This window comes from Pezoporus flaviventris, unplaced genomic scaffold (genome assembly GCF_033815535.1).
Source record: "Pezoporus flaviventris isolate CSIRO_AGI_PZ_B2104156 unplaced genomic scaffold, CSIRO_AGI_Pfla_v1 ptg000047l, whole genome shotgun sequence".
NCBI lineage: Eukaryota > Metazoa > Chordata > Aves > Psittaciformes > Psittacidae > Pezoporus > Pezoporus flaviventris.
In genome coordinates this window covers 16,438,820-16,456,026 of record NW_026892595.1, presented here as the reverse complement: position 1 = coordinate 16,456,026, position 17,207 = coordinate 16,438,820, and the positions used below count along the sequence as shown (strand labels likewise).

General features: G+C 39.1%; 1 protein-coding gene across 2 annotated transcripts in view; it reads left to right on the top strand.

Moving 5' to 3' along the window:
• Positions 1-17,207, top strand: part of CDK6 (cyclin dependent kinase 6) — a 127,569-nt gene that overhangs the window by 19,250 nt on the left and 91,112 nt on the right. For both annotated transcript variants that reach the window (XM_061468490.1, XM_061468491.1), the window contains exon 2: positions 9,089-9,224. In XM_061468490.1, coding sequence (XP_061324474.1) covers positions 9,089-9,224 — 136 coding nt within the window. The remainder of the gene's footprint in view (positions 1-9,088; positions 9,225-17,207) is intronic.

Below are 17,207 nucleotides of genomic sequence, written 5' to 3'. Positions count from 1 at the left end.
GGTAAAGACTGGGAAAGCAGTGGTTCACATTTGTATAATTTTAGAATTCAAGTTAAAACAAATCTTGTGGTGGACTCTTTGGAATAAATCATGAGCACCATTTTCAGAGGTGTATGGTCATATTCAAGAATTAACTTGAGTCCTGAAGTTAATTAAAAAGTTAGGAAAGAGAAACCTGAGGTGCAAAAGAGGAGCTCACATGTTGTACTTGAGAGGACCCCAAGTTGTAGAGCTTTCACTGCATGGGTAAGAGATGCTAGACCAGGTGCCAAAAGCACCAGCTACCATAGTACATAGGGGTTTAAATGACATACAGGGATTTACATTACTCTGTGCAGGTAATGACTGGCTGAGTATAACAAAGAGAAAAATGTCCTTTTTTTGTCTTTTTGTCTTTTTGTTCCATGTGACACAGACAATGAATGATTTTTTTTTTCTTCTCTGCTTTTGTCTCTGAAAGATACCAGGCATACAAGGGAGGCAGAGCTTCAGATGATGTATACTTCCTTAGAAGTCACTTAGGTTATTTGCATGCTGGAAGTTAAGCACAGCGTAAGTTCTTTGGTAGTTCAGGGCTAGTGGATTGTGCAAGATCAAGACCTCTGACAGGCTTTTTCTGCACGCTACTACCCTAACTCCAGAATTGCCTTTTTGTACTGACAGATCTAAAAACATTTCATAAAATAGGGATGTTTTATCAATAACATACTTGTGTTATGTCAACTGACCATGCTGTCATAGCAATAAACAAACAGACCCTGTAGGAGGTTTGCACCTGATTTCCCAGAGTGGTGGTTGTTTCATTCTCTTACCAAAGGTTTTCTTTGTTATAATGTCATCTAGAGAACCAAGAACATTGTACTTAAGAAACGATACATAATAGTAAACCCAAATATAAACAAACAGGTGTGACAGTGAACCATGCATTGTTCTGCTGTGTTTTACCTCTGCATATACACATATATAAATTGCCTCAAGGCTAATACGTGGATATACAGCATGTTCACGGTAGTTCACAGTAGTTGAGCCATGAAAGTTTTCCCTTTCTAAATGTCAGCTCTTCATCCTTCCTTGAGAAACGTAGACCATTTTGTCCCATCTCTACCTATGAAATGTTGTAGAAATGTGTTTTCTTACAAGGCTTTAATGTGTCAGTGTCTGACACATCACTACAACAGGACTTGTTCTGCTGGCCTCAGGCAAAACTGTTGTTAATGCCAGTAAAAGAACCGCAGCAAGACATTTTGTATCTAGTCCCCTCTCTCCCCTCCTCATCACCATCACCATACCAGCTTTGGGTTCCTTGCAGCTGCTGCCAGTATTGGCCCTTCTTCTTAGGAAGTAGTAGCAAAATCATCAGGACTCAGGTGTATTTGCACTGTTTAGCAAGCTGCTTTACCTTACTGGTTCAATGGCTCTGATAACTAGATTTGCTCTTCAGAAGCAGTCAGACAGACTTTAATTTCTGAGAGCTTCATGTATGCTGGAAGGTTAATTTGGATTCAGACAGAACCTGGGTTTTGTGTACAGCCACCATTCACTGGTAGAATTGTGGCTGTAGAGCAACTTGGAGGTCATTCAAGAACAGTAGTCCCTTAACTGATGGTAAGCGTCAAAACAGTAGACATCTTCTGTCATCTTCTACAGTACCTGCTGCTTGTTTTTTTAGGTTTCCCCATACATGTCTAAAAAGCAAGAGCTTGGACTCAAATTTGTATTGGAATTACCTATAACTTAAAAAATGCTGAATTAAACACCTCAGGAACTACTGTGACATTGCAGGGATTTAAAAAATTACATGGGTTGGTACAGAGTATCAAAAAGGACATTTCAGGTTTTGCTGTGAATATGTTTAATATGGAGTTTAGGGATATTACTTTCTTTGTTATTTTTTATATGTTGGCATCAGTGTTAAGTCTCAAGTGTAAGTAGATAAGCTACTAAAGAATGAATGATAACTTATGTCGTTGTAAAATCTTCCAAAGATGAGTTGTTAATTTTATTTAAATCTAGGAAAAAAGGTGATCAACTTTTAGATCCTGTAGGTTTGGGACAAGCATGAATACAAAATGTAAACTGAAATGTGGAGTGTGTAATAATCAGTTTGACTGTGAGTAACACATGAGTAAAGACTGGATTTTGTTGTATATCGTCTTGCACCAGGTACAGCTGGGAGTCCAGAACAACTTCTGTGCTCCCTCCATTTGAATTAAACAAAATCAATATTCAGACATAAGTTCTATTTACATATTGAGCAATTTAGAGAATACAAAAAGAAAGGCGGCTTTCCCTGGGGAAGGTATTCCACAGAAAATCTAGAACACTTAATAATAAGATGCACGTGCACTGCCGATGAATCGGAGCATCTTTAATTTGTACTGCGAACTGGGAGCTGATGGAAGCCTACTGGAAGCTCTCAGTACTGTGTAACAGCAGCATACATGACTCTGAAAGGCAGTGTACATTTGCTTGCTCGAGGATCACATGAGAGCACTATGAATAGGTCAGACAGCTATTGCTGATCCTAAACAATCTGTCAGCAACTGTCTTCATAACAGGCCACGTTATTTTTCTGATTTGGGGGTGACTTGGCCTGTCCCTCACAGAGAGAATCTGACTGTCTATTCAAGCGCAGCAGCACATACGAGTAAGCATAGGCACCGCCAGGCTGGTATTTTCCCTCAGTAATGGCAATTGTTCAGTGTGTGGCCAGTTTGGATTTAAAATCAGTTGCAGTGAGATGAAGCTGTTAATGGACTGGTGAGAAGTTTAAGTATTTAAAAAACTGGTGAACTGTAGGACAAGTCCTGAAAGTGAAGTTCTGCAAGGCAGGATATTGTTTGAATTACAGAGACTTCCCAGATCCATTTCTGGTCATTGCCTATTAAAAATAATCTCCATTTGCAAAGGTGAACAAGAAATGGCAGTGTGAAGGCTAAAAAAGACAGCATGCTACTATAAACAGAGAGGTGCAGAGAACGTCTTGTCAGGCGTATTTTTCCTTAAAGTAAAGCTCTAACAACTGCATTTTTAGTGACTTGGGTGGCACAGTGAGTACATGTACTTGGCCTTTTCATCTTTTGGGCACAAATCTTGGCTTCTTTTGAAAATGAAAATTAGCTTTGGTGGTTTCATCGGAGCAGACATTTGTCTGCATCACAAAACCATTCAGTCTGGCACCAGGACTCGTCGTTGCTTGAGTGGGGCCCAGCGCAGGAGAGCAGGGGTGTTGCAGGTCAGGGCTGTAGTCGGTACTGAGTGTTGAAAGCTTGTCCAGTCAGCCCACACTATCGGACTTTAGCCAGTGCTATTTGCTTCACTTTCAAGAGCATCTATTTCTCTCTGTCACTTTCTCTGTCTCTCTTCCTCACACACACTTAAAGAACAAAAACCTCTTTTATACAGCTGAGTATTTTAACTAATTTTTCCAAGTCAGAAAGGGAGAGAGACTGGAAAAAATTACTGCACAAAGCTCAGCTTGCAGATGAACGATTGCCTTGTCATCCTAATGTCCCCTTCCTTCCCTTAAAGCTCCCTGGTGAGTGAGTGGGCTATAAGCAAGAATATTGACTGGGCTCTGCTGGTGTAGGTCTCCAGGACAGGACTTTCTGCTGACTTGCTTTCATCATGCAGTTGCTTCTTTGTGGTAGCTCTGTGCCCAGCAGATAATGAATGAGTGACTGCAGAGTTGGAAACATCTATCTGCATAATATCTGCTTGTCCTAGATAAATTCATTTATTTTATCTGATGTTCTGTTCTGCCCTTTTCTGCTATTTGCCTGAAAGAAGTTTCTTCTGAAGACAAGAAGAGAGGCATAGCCTAAGTATTGATGAACACTGGTGCAGCTGCAGCTGGCATGACAAGCACATCGGGAAGCTCCTGAAGATTCCGCATGCTTTTGAGAATGGAACGTAGGTCTTGCATTACTACATGGTTTTACAAATGTTACTGCCCAAAAATGCACTTAAATGTGAGCTACTCAAATGTAGTGGCTTGTTCATCTGCATGCACTATTTTTCATCTAAAAGTCCTTCGCTAGAACTCCTTTGAGCAAGAAAAATCTGTGTCTGAAATACCAGCTTTCAGAGACATGGAGGAGTAGGTGATTGCTGATTAAGGTGAGACAAAGCAGCATGTCCTGAACAAAGGGAAGGAGTTCTGTCATATGTTTTAGAGTGTGAAGTTCTATTTCCTGTTTTGCTATGTGGAAAATGATTCTCGTAATTCATATGTTCCACTGCACTTGCCCAGTTATTGTCTTCTTCACCTGAAATATGACCCCTTTATTACAATACATTGAGTATATGTGATTCCAAGTAGAGTCTGGTTTCTGTTAGTAGAGTCTCTTTTCCTCTTCAAAAACAAGAAAGGAGATGGTAGTTAATATAAGAAGTACAGGGAAACCTGGGTCTTTTTTCAAGGACTACATAGTTTAGGAAGTTGGGGTGAAAGAAGGGCTTGCCGCTGTGTGGCTTCCACAGAACAGAAGAGTCTAAGGCTGCTGCTGAAATTTGGACTCAGAGGATGCCTGACTGATACTCTTCAATGCTTGTAGGTATGAGAGGCTAAAATTTTCTGTGCCCTTGGAAATTACGACTCACAGGATTAACCTGAGCCAAAGGCAGTGAAAACAGAACCTGTTCAGGCTCCTCCTCATGTGTTTGTCAATAAAACTCAATCACAACCTGTGACAGTCTTGGTGTCCCAATCTTGTGGTGGTTGGGTAAATGCTGTCAATCATACATAAATTCTATGCTGGTTTTCTGTCATGTGGATAAATACCTTTCGGAGTTAGGTTGAGACCACCAGACTCCTTCTATCTCAGTCTCTATCCAGACTTAGAAATCTTAAAGCTTTAGCATATTACTGTGCCACTGCTTACCACATCACAGTCATCTTAAAACATTTCTCCTACTCATAAATCAGTGGTTCTAATTCTCTTTCTCCGTCACACATAAACCAGGAAGCAACTCTTGCTAGGAAGACACTGTTCCCGAGAAAACGGAAGTAAATCCATATGTAACTTTAGAGCATAAAGTGTGTGTTTTTGTTCAGCGCTGTGAGTGACCAGCAAAGTAGAGGGATATGTGTTCATGTTGGATTAGTCCTACTGCAGTAAAAATAACACCCTTTGGATGCATTGGCAGCAAGTATCTGATTCTTTGGTCTTCTCTTTGACTATGATCTAGCTAATTTTCCAGATGTATTTACTCATCTGTCAATAGCCAAGAGAACTTATGTCCTAGAGTTTTTCAGGTCTTACATTCACATCTGATTTTTACTACTTCTCGCAGGTGGCTTGGGCTGATGGGTTTGATCTCTGTTGTTGTTATCTAAGAAGTTTGCTGAGGAAAAAATTGTTTATTCTGTGTGAAAGTGGGTAAATTTATAGCAGGTCTCAGAGAATCCCAAGAGCAAGTACAGTAACATTTAAGGACTTTCCAGAAGCAGTTACCAAATTAGTTCCAGTCAGTAGATGCAATAGTTTTCACAGAAATTGGCATAACTGTGTCTTCTTATAAAAAATTACGCCTTCAGCCTGTATATTGTAAAATTAAGATAAACTGAGGTTGTATTTGTCGAATTACTTGTTGTAAAAAGCTATGGAGACTTTAACATGCATCATCTAGTTTTCTGCTTTCAAAAAAAACAGAGTATTTTTGTATGAAGGCAGGTATGCTGCTAGGTTACAGTAAGATCCACTAGGCACTGGACGCTGGACACGTAAAAGAGAGACATAGATTTGTAGCTGATAATTTTTTTTTACTTGTAACTTTTTACTTTCCATTAACTTGGAAAAATGTCTGCATTAGAACACAGGTACTCCCTAAGTGTCTGTTCAACAATGTTCCAGTTCAGATCCACACATCAGGCGGTGTATGACTCCCAGCCAAACATCTTGTTAAATACTTGCAGGATTTCCCATAGCGATCTGACTTTAATCAAATAATTCAAACGCTTCTTTTGTAAGTACAATAGAAGGGCAGGGCTTGCGTTTACAAAGTGTTCAGTATGGAAATCATGTGTTAATTGAGGTACATTTACTTCACTTAGGACAGCGTCCACATAGTAACTATTTAAATCAGAGGCCTTTTGCTGTTGCCTGTTCCGGAGGGGCAATCACATGCAAAAACTAACCTGTCACGTACAGAAAATCATGAGGAAGTACCTTGAGAGTTGTTCACTGTAGACAGCAGAGATGTTCCAGGTAAAGAAGACAACTTCATGGATTATTTTCTCACAGTGGATATGAAAGAATATAATTCATTAAAAGTATTTTTATTACTGTGGAAAGTACTAAATAAATAGGCTGTGTCTTTCTGTTTGCAAAATGCTGAGCATGGGCAGTGCCGGATGTTGTTTTTTGTAACATTGCAGATTCATACAAACTGTGCTTTAAATTATTGTCTTTCTGAGGCAGAAGCTGTATTTTTTTGTGAGTAATCACAATGTGCTTCCACCCAGCCTCATGCAGGATCTGGTGTTTTTATTATTAACAGTAAAGCTTTTAGTGTTTCACATAAAGGGTATATAAGTAGGAAAGATAATATTATTACTCAGTGATAAAATTATTACTTAATGACTAGAGTTGCACTCCTCTGAGTTCTTTATTTTGCTGTGCCAGAAAATGCCAGAATCAAAATAAGCCACATACAGAAGAATTAAACAGAGAATCAGCATTTCCCTCCACAATGAGTTGGAAATTACATGTTCCTTCTCTATTCTATACAGTGAAATCTTTTTTCCTTCTTTTCTTGAATTATAATTCTGCTATAGTTGAAAAGATAATCCTGCCAGTGTATTAAATACCTGGCAAAAAAAGGTGTTTTAGAACATTTTTAGGTAAATATAGGTCAACACAAAGGAATCATACAGTTGGAAATATTTTCCAGTGTTTATGTTCAGATGTTCAGACCTGTCTGGCTCCTCTCTATTTGCATGTGTTGGGGTTATAGGCAGTCCGGCTACATTCCACATTGATTTATATAAATATATTGCAGATTATTAACCTCCAGCCAAATACCAGCAAATTGCACTTTTCAGGAAGGTTTGTGACTTTTCACAAAACTGATTTACTGTGTACAGGACATCTATCTTCTGTGTACACCCCATTAAGGGAATAGTAAAGAGGACGGTATTTGTCTTTATGAGAAATGTGCCGAGACATTTGCTGTTACAGTCGCTGTGTTACCATAATAATTTAATTAATATTTGTTCATATGATGATTACAGATTAAGTACAGATTTGTCTTCTAGTCAAAAACGGTACCCTGGAGGTAGGGTGGCAGTCCCTCCATATTTTGTAACTCCGGTTCCCACTGAAAAATCTCTTCAAGCTAAAAGGAGCGCACATTCATCCATGCGCAAAACTCGGTAGCTAATAAACAATTTTTAAGTGTCTGACCACGGATTATTTCAGAAATGCTGTTAAAGTGGAGCCATGGCCTTAACATGTTAAATCTCTATCATCTCAAGTGAACATACTGCTCTCTTAAACCTGGATTACAGTCTTCACAGACAGTTGTGCCACTTTTTCCCTTCTCTTGTGAAATGTTTTGAGATTTAAGGTAAGAAGTAAAAACTCACTAGAAAGTGTTCTCCTTGTCTGTTCGTCAGATGTCCTCTTTGAAAAGCAGTGACCCTCAAGGCTTTTGCGCGTGATCTGTTGTCTACAGATCCTGCGTATAAACAGATCCTGTTTAAAAAGCCTCAAGTCCTTCAGCAAAAAATAAAAATACTGTTTGATCAGAAATCCTGCAGTTTGCACAAAATAAGGAAGCAGTTATTCTAAGGAAGAGGTTGAAAAATACATGTAATAAGGCATCGTAACTGCTGTGATGTTGACCAAAATAAGCAGTAGTATAAACACTACTTTGGTTTGTTATCGATGGTTAAGTTTTTCAGTTTAACTGTATAGACTTTTTTTCTTGGTGACTGTATTCATCCATTTTTTAGATCAACTGTCATGTAATTAAAGTAGCAATTGATTTTCTGCCTTGCTTCAGAGAGAAGGGAAATCTGGTCTGTACAATTTAAAACTAAATGAATAAACACATGAGTAAAGTATGTGAGGGGGCAACAGCATCCTTCCATCTGTGAGATGGTTTCCGACTGTGATTTTGAAGAAGTGGGACTTAAGGAAGGATGGTGAAAGTCACTGGTATGAGTAAGGTGTCAAGCACAACAGGATGGGCAGACATTTGTGAAAAAGATAAAACAGTGATTAAAGCTGGGACTGTAGGTGAGGTGGAGAAGATGAGAGAAATCCTAATTAAATAGAGAAAACAATAGAAAATAGAGTAATCAGACAGGAATGTGACATTATGAAGAGCTTTGCAAATTAGTCTGATGTTGTGCAACAAGGTAAAATGATAGCGAAATTTTAGCAAAAGAATGACAGAAAGTGATGAGAGAGGAAATCTTTCTCAGCAGTGGCATCTTGTGCACAAAGTTTTTCTCCAGACTGCATCCTGACTGAAGGTATTCCTTGCATCCAGGAACTTGCATGAGTAATCAGCAAAAATGTTCTGTTCCTGCCAAAGGAGATACAAAGTGGTGTAATGGTGAGCATGGGAGTTATGTGGGAAGAAGGTGCATGCAAACACCCCGTATCTCAAACATGTTTCTCACTATTCTTTTTTAAAGTGACTCTTAAGTGCTGCAGCATAGAATGTGGATAAATATCATGTAATTTTGTGTATTAACTCTAGTTGCTGTACCAGAAAGAATTTTTTTCAGGTAATTATTTGACTTTGAACAGCTGATGAATTTTTAATCTTTAACTGTATTTCAGAATCCACGCATGAAAGAGAGATATTGTTGGTGTATCAGTAGTTATCTGATGATCGAGAGCTCAAAGATTGCTCTATCTTTGGAAAGCTCTTTTTGCCATCCTATACTGCCCATGGCAGGGCTGTCCTGCCCATGGCAGGGGGGTTAGAACTAGATGATCTTAAGGTCCTTTCAAACCCAAACCATTCTATGATTCTATATACTGTACAAAATTTAAATAGACATGTATGAGCTGCAAGGTACGGATGTCTACACTGGTTCCTGTGTGCTTACCTCTTCCTCTCCTCTTCTCAGATTGTTTGACGTGTGCACTGTGTCACGAACAGACAGAGAGACCAAACTAACGTTAGTGTTTGAACACGTGGATCAAGACTTGACTACTTACTTGGATAAAGTTCCAGAGCCTGGAGTGCCTACTGAAACTATAAAGGTATTTAAGAAGAAAAATGTTGTATATCATTTCAGAAAATATTAGATAGGCAAGTAGATAAATCACAAAGACTAACTGTGTTCTGATTCCGTAGGATTTTGTTATATCAAAATTGAGTAATGCCCAGCTTGGGACATGAATTGCAGTGTGAAGATCTGTATTCACCAACAGATGTAATCTCCTTGTGGAAGTGTTGCACTTGTGTTTTGTTTGGGTTTTTTTCTCTTTTAGATTTATAAATCTCCTGAATCCCTACTGTTTTACCAAGTACAGCATTCCAGATCATTAAGAATGACCTTTAATTGCAGCTGTAGACAGATGGTTTCATTATTGTTTAGTCCAAGGCTACTTGAGCCTTCCCTAGAAGGTGTCTGGCAAAGTGCTGAATGTTATTAGAATGGATAAAATAAATCCTGTGCTCCTATCACCTTCCTTCTGTCTTTTCCCCAAGAGATTCCTTTAATTTCGTGTCCCTCTTGCCAGAAAGGTTTCTGTATGTTCCAAGAGCAGGAAATGCTCACCTATAAATGGATCTGTGGTGAGCTCTGCAGAGCATGGGCTTAAGGAAGGGGGTGCCCATGACCTTTGTTGTAGAAGCTGGGAAGGCACTCAGTAACTGGAAGTTACTAAGTTTTCCCATCGTGTTGCTTCATATTCTGCATCTGTAAGGGAGGACTTATTCCCGGGATAGGATGTGCTTGCATTATTTGTACTAAAATATGTATACCAACCCCTCTTCTCTCCCAGGAATTTCCAGCAAAGTGCTACATTGAGGATCATACCTTGAAATATTTGACAAAATGTTTGTGCCTGGGAAGAGAAAGAGGGATTGATGTTCCTACCTTGGGACTGTCTGCTTAACATTTCTTTTGATTTTCTTTTTTTCATGAGGAGAAATAATTTATGCTTTCAGATAATCTTGCATTTGTGAAAGTACTTCGAGGAAATACGTTGTGTCATCTGGCAAAAGTCCTGAGGGAGGAAAAGAAAACATGAAACCTATCTGAAATTTCGTTGTTTTAGTATTTTATTACTTTTTTGTTAACAGCTCCAAACTTTGCTGTTGTTTGATCTTTCAGTATAAAATGAGGCATAAAACTGATGAAGATTATTTCATTTGTATCAAAGTCACAGATGTGTAATATCAGCCAGTTCCGGCAACCATGGTTTCTAAAGCAACCTTAATGGATAAAATAAAAAAAAAATGTATACAGCTGTGATTCAGTCCGAGCAGAGGATTGGAACACGCCTCTTGCATTTGAAGGACTCTTCTGTGATAATGCTTTTAGGGCTCTACTTCCTTTTACGGCTTTAAAACTACCTTAGGGAACTGTGTCTCAGTGTAACTGCCATTATGGAAATAACATACAAGGTGACTGACATACCATCTAAATATATACATTAAAATAGATGGGAACTGAATGACCAGGCCTCTGAAATGTCAGTTTTAAGTATCATTCAAGCTATGTTTCATTTAAAGGGAATAGAAGAGGTGATGATAGGACTAAAACATCTGTGATTTTCTAAAAGCCTGTTATAAATTTGCACTAGTAGACTGTAAAACATAATTACGAACATACATTTCGTGGAGGTGAAACACTAGTGAGGGAAATGGTTTGGTTTACTTTTGGAAAGCACTGTTCAGCACGCACAGTTGCCTAGTTCAACCCAAATGAGTGAGTGTAAAATTCAGCTTGTGGTACATACCGCTCCTTTTAAATGTCTGAGGAAAAACATAAAATTGCTGTTTAAGCCGTCGTTGCTGTTGATTTCAACATTTGCACAGTAGCTGATGTACATTTCTTGAATTCTGTTTGGCACAGGGGAAAAAAAGAGAGATTTGATTAACCTAAGTTGCATCATGTTGCTTCACTTTTTATGTGAAAATATGCAGTTTATGGAGGTACTTTAGCTGATACTCAGGGCTGATCACATGAGGAAGGGTTTCAAGGCTTATTCCTAATACATTTCAATGCCTTTCTAATGATACAGTCTTTATGGATATTCCTGATAGAAACTGAAGCAAAGTATAGTTCTCCTGGCTGCAGGGAAATATTGCCATTTTGCAGCAGCTGAGCATTTAACCCAGAGCACATACATCATTAAATGACTAATCTGACTTTTTATAGTTTGGCTTTTGAGGTTAATATGGATTTGTACTTCATTTATTTTCCAGAATTGCAGACAATTTGTGTAGAGTATTTCCCCTCACCACTAGCACAGTACAAAACAACTGCCAGTATTGTAAGACCATCTGTTAAAGTTCTGCATGTGTCAGCAACAAAGAGGTGCCAAATGAGCCGTATAAGCTCTGGATAGCTTGAAGGATCTAATATACCTCTTTGGCACCATGGTGTAAACTCAACAGTTGTTAGTAGAACTTGAATGACAAAAAATTACTATGAGAGAAGTATCAGCCCCAAAAGATCTTTTCTGTGAGAATTAATTACCATCATTACATAGCATTTGGGGGAGGGAGACTTAGCTTTTGCTGGTTTGGGGCATGCGGGGATTTTAATTACCAACTGTCAAGGAATATAAGTGACATCAGTACCATTTTAAGGATTTGCTTTATGTTTAGCAGATAGTAGTCGGACTTTAGCTGTTCAGAGAAACTAACCATATCCATCATTTGAACGTAACTAAAGCTTTTGTCTTAATGCTGCTCAGCAATGCTTTCTAATATCTAAAGTCCTGCAGTGGGAGTCACCATACAGTGTATTTTAGGAACATATCCCCAGGTGCCCATGAAGTGATAGAAGAGGGGCAGTTGCCCTTTGAGGCATTGCCTGCTAGTGGGAATACTTACCTAGGATGTAGTGCAGACATGCTCACTTCCTCTCCCTGTTGCCTGTAGCCGTAATCCATTTCTTTGGTTATAAAGCTGGCTACTGAGTTCCAGGTTATTCTGGACTGTGGTATTTTAAATCTTTTTTGCTGAAGCACTTCCACTATTTTTTCATGGAGTATACTAGAGGGATGAAGAACAGGACTCCAAATACCCATGGACATGCCATTCACCTTTAAAAGGGAACTGTGGCCAAGTCCTTAATCTGATTAATATGTCCTTATAGCTACTGGGTTATAGTCTTTCTCACCCTTGCTGGCTTCCTCTGTTAGATCTTGTTAATGTATGTTCCACATGGCATGAATCAGAATCGGCAATGACAACGTCTTCCTTCTTTCCTCTCTAGCCATCGTATCCTCCCTTCTTTTCTTCCTGGGACACTCATTAGGGCAGTTTATGTGGAAATGGAAGGTATGAGTTCAGTTTCCTCAGGACACAGCTGTTAGTCATGCACAGGTCATTGGTAATGTTAATGGCATTAGCAGTTGAGCATCCGAGAGACTTGGCTCATTAGGAACTTCTGTTAGTTGACATAAGGGTAAAGAAATGGGAATGACACCACTGCCACAGAAAGTCTTAAACAAAAATGTTAACAGGCCACTAAAGCATTCTGATGTGTTGGTCTTTGGGACTGAAGCATACTTAAGCTGGGTGGTCGCATTTTGAGGTGATGCTTGTGAGGCTGGCATGGGGTTTTTGATCCTGAAGGATTTGGATATGTTTGTTAAAACGCTAATTACATTTTTAATATGGAAATCATGTGCATGCAATCAAGTTGATGATTTTTGATTTAAGCTATTTCAAGGTATATAACAGTACTTAGTTTTAAATTTGCATATGATGACTTGGTATATAGAGCTGTAAATTAAGTGGTTTAGTAATGGCTCTTTGGAGCTCCTCCCAGTCGTCTTGTTCTGTGGAGTTCCCCCCAGTCATCTTGTTCTGCTGGCCAAGGAGTCTGGAAGAATAAGAGGGGATACCAAACTGTTACCCTATTTCTTTCCTTTTAGTGATGAAGCAAGTTACCTTTACAAGGTAATGTCATTATAAATAAAGCTGTGACTTCTTGCAGTAGTTTTCTCACAACTGATCAAAATTTAGCCTACCCAAGCGACACATGCTAACTGGGCTGGGCCTGTCTCAATGTGACAGTCCACAGAGGAGGGAGCAGAACAAACATCTCCAATAACAGCACAGGTGCATACTTTATCTGTCGTGGGATGTTACAAGAGCTGGGAATGTCCTTCTACTCAGGTCTATGATCTGTGAATCTTCATGGTATTCCCCTGCAGCCTGGAACAGGGCAGACAAATCAAAGGTATATCTTTTTATCTGGCGTTTCCTGATTCCTACTGAATTGCTTCTGTGGATATTATTCTGTTTCTCCTATGCATAGGAAACCTAGGTCTCCATTCTGATTTGGTGATCCAGGTTTTGCTATTTAGATGCCTAAAACTGAGAAAGTACAGCAGTGAACCTAATTTCCTTTTGTGGATTTATCTGATAGTAACCCATACATTGAATTTTAAAGTATTACCCCCAGTCCTAGAATAAATATAGCTGTTGCATCCCTGTGCATTTCCTGTAACTTACGTTACCTGCTATCAAACCAGGCACACCAGTTATATCTTTGCAAGACTCTTACAAAATTAATATGAAGATGTTGCTTCTCAGAAGGCAAACCAGTGTTCGGTGTTGTGAGGTGAGTCATCAGCCATCTGTACCTACCCGCTCGATCACGTATGAGATGTGGAGCAGATGTCACACAATCATGCAATTCTGAAAACAGCACAAGATATTCCAGGAAAACAGATTCACCAGTACTGTGAGTCTTCAGAGTGTGGCCATATTTAACAACATCAAAGTTAGAAGTAACTGAAAAAAAAAGAGCCTACTCAAATTAATAAGAAAGATACTAAGAATAAGAGCTGTTACTAACATTTTCCTGTCAGTACTTTTGTTGTAAAGAGAGAAGCAAAACTTAGTGAGGAATTTAGAGTCCAAAAATAATGAATCAGACCCAAAACTGATACTAAGAGGTATAAATCCATTAGCTTCAGTGAAATGATGCTCATTTACAGCTGCTGAGGATCTCATTCTTTGTGGAATATTTTGCAGTAAATTTTGTTTGGACTCTGTATTATGAATGAAAGAGTTGCCACTAAAAAGACATGAAAAACAAAAGGACTGAACTGATATATTACTGTGAGATAAATCTTTTTTTTTTTTTTTTCTCTGTTATGGTATTGCTAGGGTTTGGACTGCTTCGTGGAAGGATTGCAGGAGAGACAGCAGGTGCCCTGCACAAGTGACAACTCTAGAGGAACTAAACCTTAAAAAGAGGATATTTTCCAAAGGGTAGTGGTTCCCTCTGTTGTGGGTGTTGTCATTTATTTCCCATACAGTCAGTGTACAGCCTCTGATTTTAATTATGGTGGTGTTAAATATCTTCAAATTCCTGCAAATTCAAATTGATGATAACGTGTAGTTGGGTTTTTACAGTGCTATAGCCCAGGACTACCTCCATTGCTTGCAAACTGAGAGCTCATAAAAATGTGAGGCACTCCAATAATTTTCAATTACTCTGTCCTGTCTAGAGTGATTTAAAATCATTGGAGCGCTTCACATTTTTTCAGTTGTTCCAGTTTGGAAGACAGTCAAGCAATATTGTGGCATAATTCATGAAAGCAACCTGCCTGAAATAATAATTTTAGCCTTTCAAAACAGTGACACTGAATTAGAAATGTCACTGTGAAAAGATGTCAAACAAGGACTCTAAGTAGACATCTCAACCTACTTTTGTTTCAATGGCCCAAACTCTCAAGGCAGCTCTAAGGGACACATCCTTTCTGAAGTCAGAAGGAAGCTATTGTTTTCAATAGATGGAGGGCCAGAAATCATCTTTATTCTGAAAGTCAAAGGGAATTAAGAAACTGAAAAGATTCTGAATTGTGGGCAGGGATGGAGATTGAGCCTTTGGTAGAGCAGGATTTATGATCAAATCATTGCAAAATGCCAGTATTACAAACACTGGAAGTGAAATGTTGCTATCAGCTCATTTAATTTCTGCTAGTTCTGCAGAGCTGGACATTAATGTGATACAAAAAAGAAAGCTTATGGATCCTGCTGCTCCAGATTTTCTGCAGATGCTCTTGGATTGTTCGTCGCACTGCAGTTTTGCTGTTGGAACATCAGTGTGGTAGCAATTGCTATGTAAAAGTCATTGATGCCACTGAAGAAAGAAAGAGATCATGAGGTAGGGATAATGCTCAAGCAGGTGTAAAAGTGGGTCTACATGGCAGGCAGCATGTCAGAGACAGTGCTGTACTGTTCCACAGTGAGCTTGTGGCCACTCCTTGGAAGGGGGAGTATTTTCAAGATGCTTTCCTTTGTCTCAGTGGTGGTGTATAGTCACAACTTGCTCTGCAAGTAAATCCTACCTCAGCGATCAGCAGAAGTATCACTCTTGCTTTCAGAATCTTTCTCTTCATCAAAGATGAGATGCCACAGTTAAAGCAATTAAGAGAAAGCTGTTGCAACTTATGGTGTACGTAAAGCGGTGGCAGAACAATAGACTGAAATGTCTGGATTTACCCATGTTCTGAACTTTTCTTACAACCCATATGTCATTTTTGACAAGTAATTTGAAAGTCGAATTGCAGCATATATGAGATAAAGAGGAGATGTTTGAAGAGCCATTCTTGATCAACAAAAGTTGGGGGCAGATAGAAATCACTTTCTTACCAGTTTCTGCACTGGAAGAAAATAAGGCACCTATGCTTCTGCATATCCACAGAGCTATACTTCACCCTTTTTCAGAACTTTTATACTTAATGTGGAAGGGGAGACCAAATGACACAAACTGTGACAAGACAGATACTTGGGAAACCTGGCCAATGTATTTTTTCTTGTTGAACTCTAGATTCTAAGGGTTGAACTCAGTTGATCTGGGACAAGAAGCATTGCACCAGGATAGCCAACTCAATTTCCCATCTCAGCCAACTCAGCCAAGTTACTGCAGCTCAGATTCTCTATACTAGAATATTCACATAGTGTCCATATTTATTCACAGCATATATCCAGCTGTAGTGTAAAATAATTAAGAAGTTTGCCACAGACAACTCATCGCTGATAGAAGATAATATAGTAAACAAGTTATGTGTTATAAAACTGTTTTCTCTATTCCACCCCAAGAGAAATTTAATACTCTTACACTAGCTACATGCACTGCTTATATGCCAGTGAATAGGCAGGTTATTTCATCCCGCAGTAAAAATTAATTTGAAGCATGTTACTTTATTGGCACACTGATTTAATCAAGATATGTTGAGTTTGTTTCTTTTCCTTTGTAACAGATGTATTTAGCTTATGCCAGAGAACAACGTCCCGTGCAAATGGATGGGGTGGAATTGTTTTGTATTGCATGTTCACATATCTACGACTTAAAATTAGCTTTAAGAATTTAAAAATTATTTATATATATGTAGGTACATAAAGACATACATATATACATACAATTATTGTAAAAGTCCTCTGGCATATTTGCAGAAAGAATGTTGCTATTTGAGCAAGTGGGAGAAAGTGAATGGGAACCCTGATGGTCATCACTCCACTGTCTATGAAGTTCATGATCTCAAAATAGATGTGAGCCAAAAGAGGCCAGAACTGGCAACTCAGATGCTTAGAGAATAATCAACAGTTCAAGAACACAGAAGGGATAGCACCGATTCTCCTCCTGTGTCTAGGGAGTGCTTTGGTGTAGATTATTTATTTTATATGTGTACACGTGAAGGCGTACTGCACATACACATACACGTGTATAATACGCACACATGTATTTCTGCTGATTCCTAGAGTCCATCCTATAGGCTTATGTTTCAGCTCATTATCAGATACAGCCAAGCTGGAATGAGGGCTGTTACAGGGAAGGAATAAAATGGGACGCAGCTGAGGCCTCGCCTCTCTGTCCTACCTAGTGTGTCAGATCAGAGTCACCTGGAGACCCCCCATCCCACCTGCCCTTGCAGATATCAGAACACACATGGTTCCTTCCAGCTTCCCACCCTCTGGCTGTCAGGGACAAAAGGGCAGAGAAGCTCCAGCCAGTGGCATCAGCCAGCTACCCTCAGCTGCTG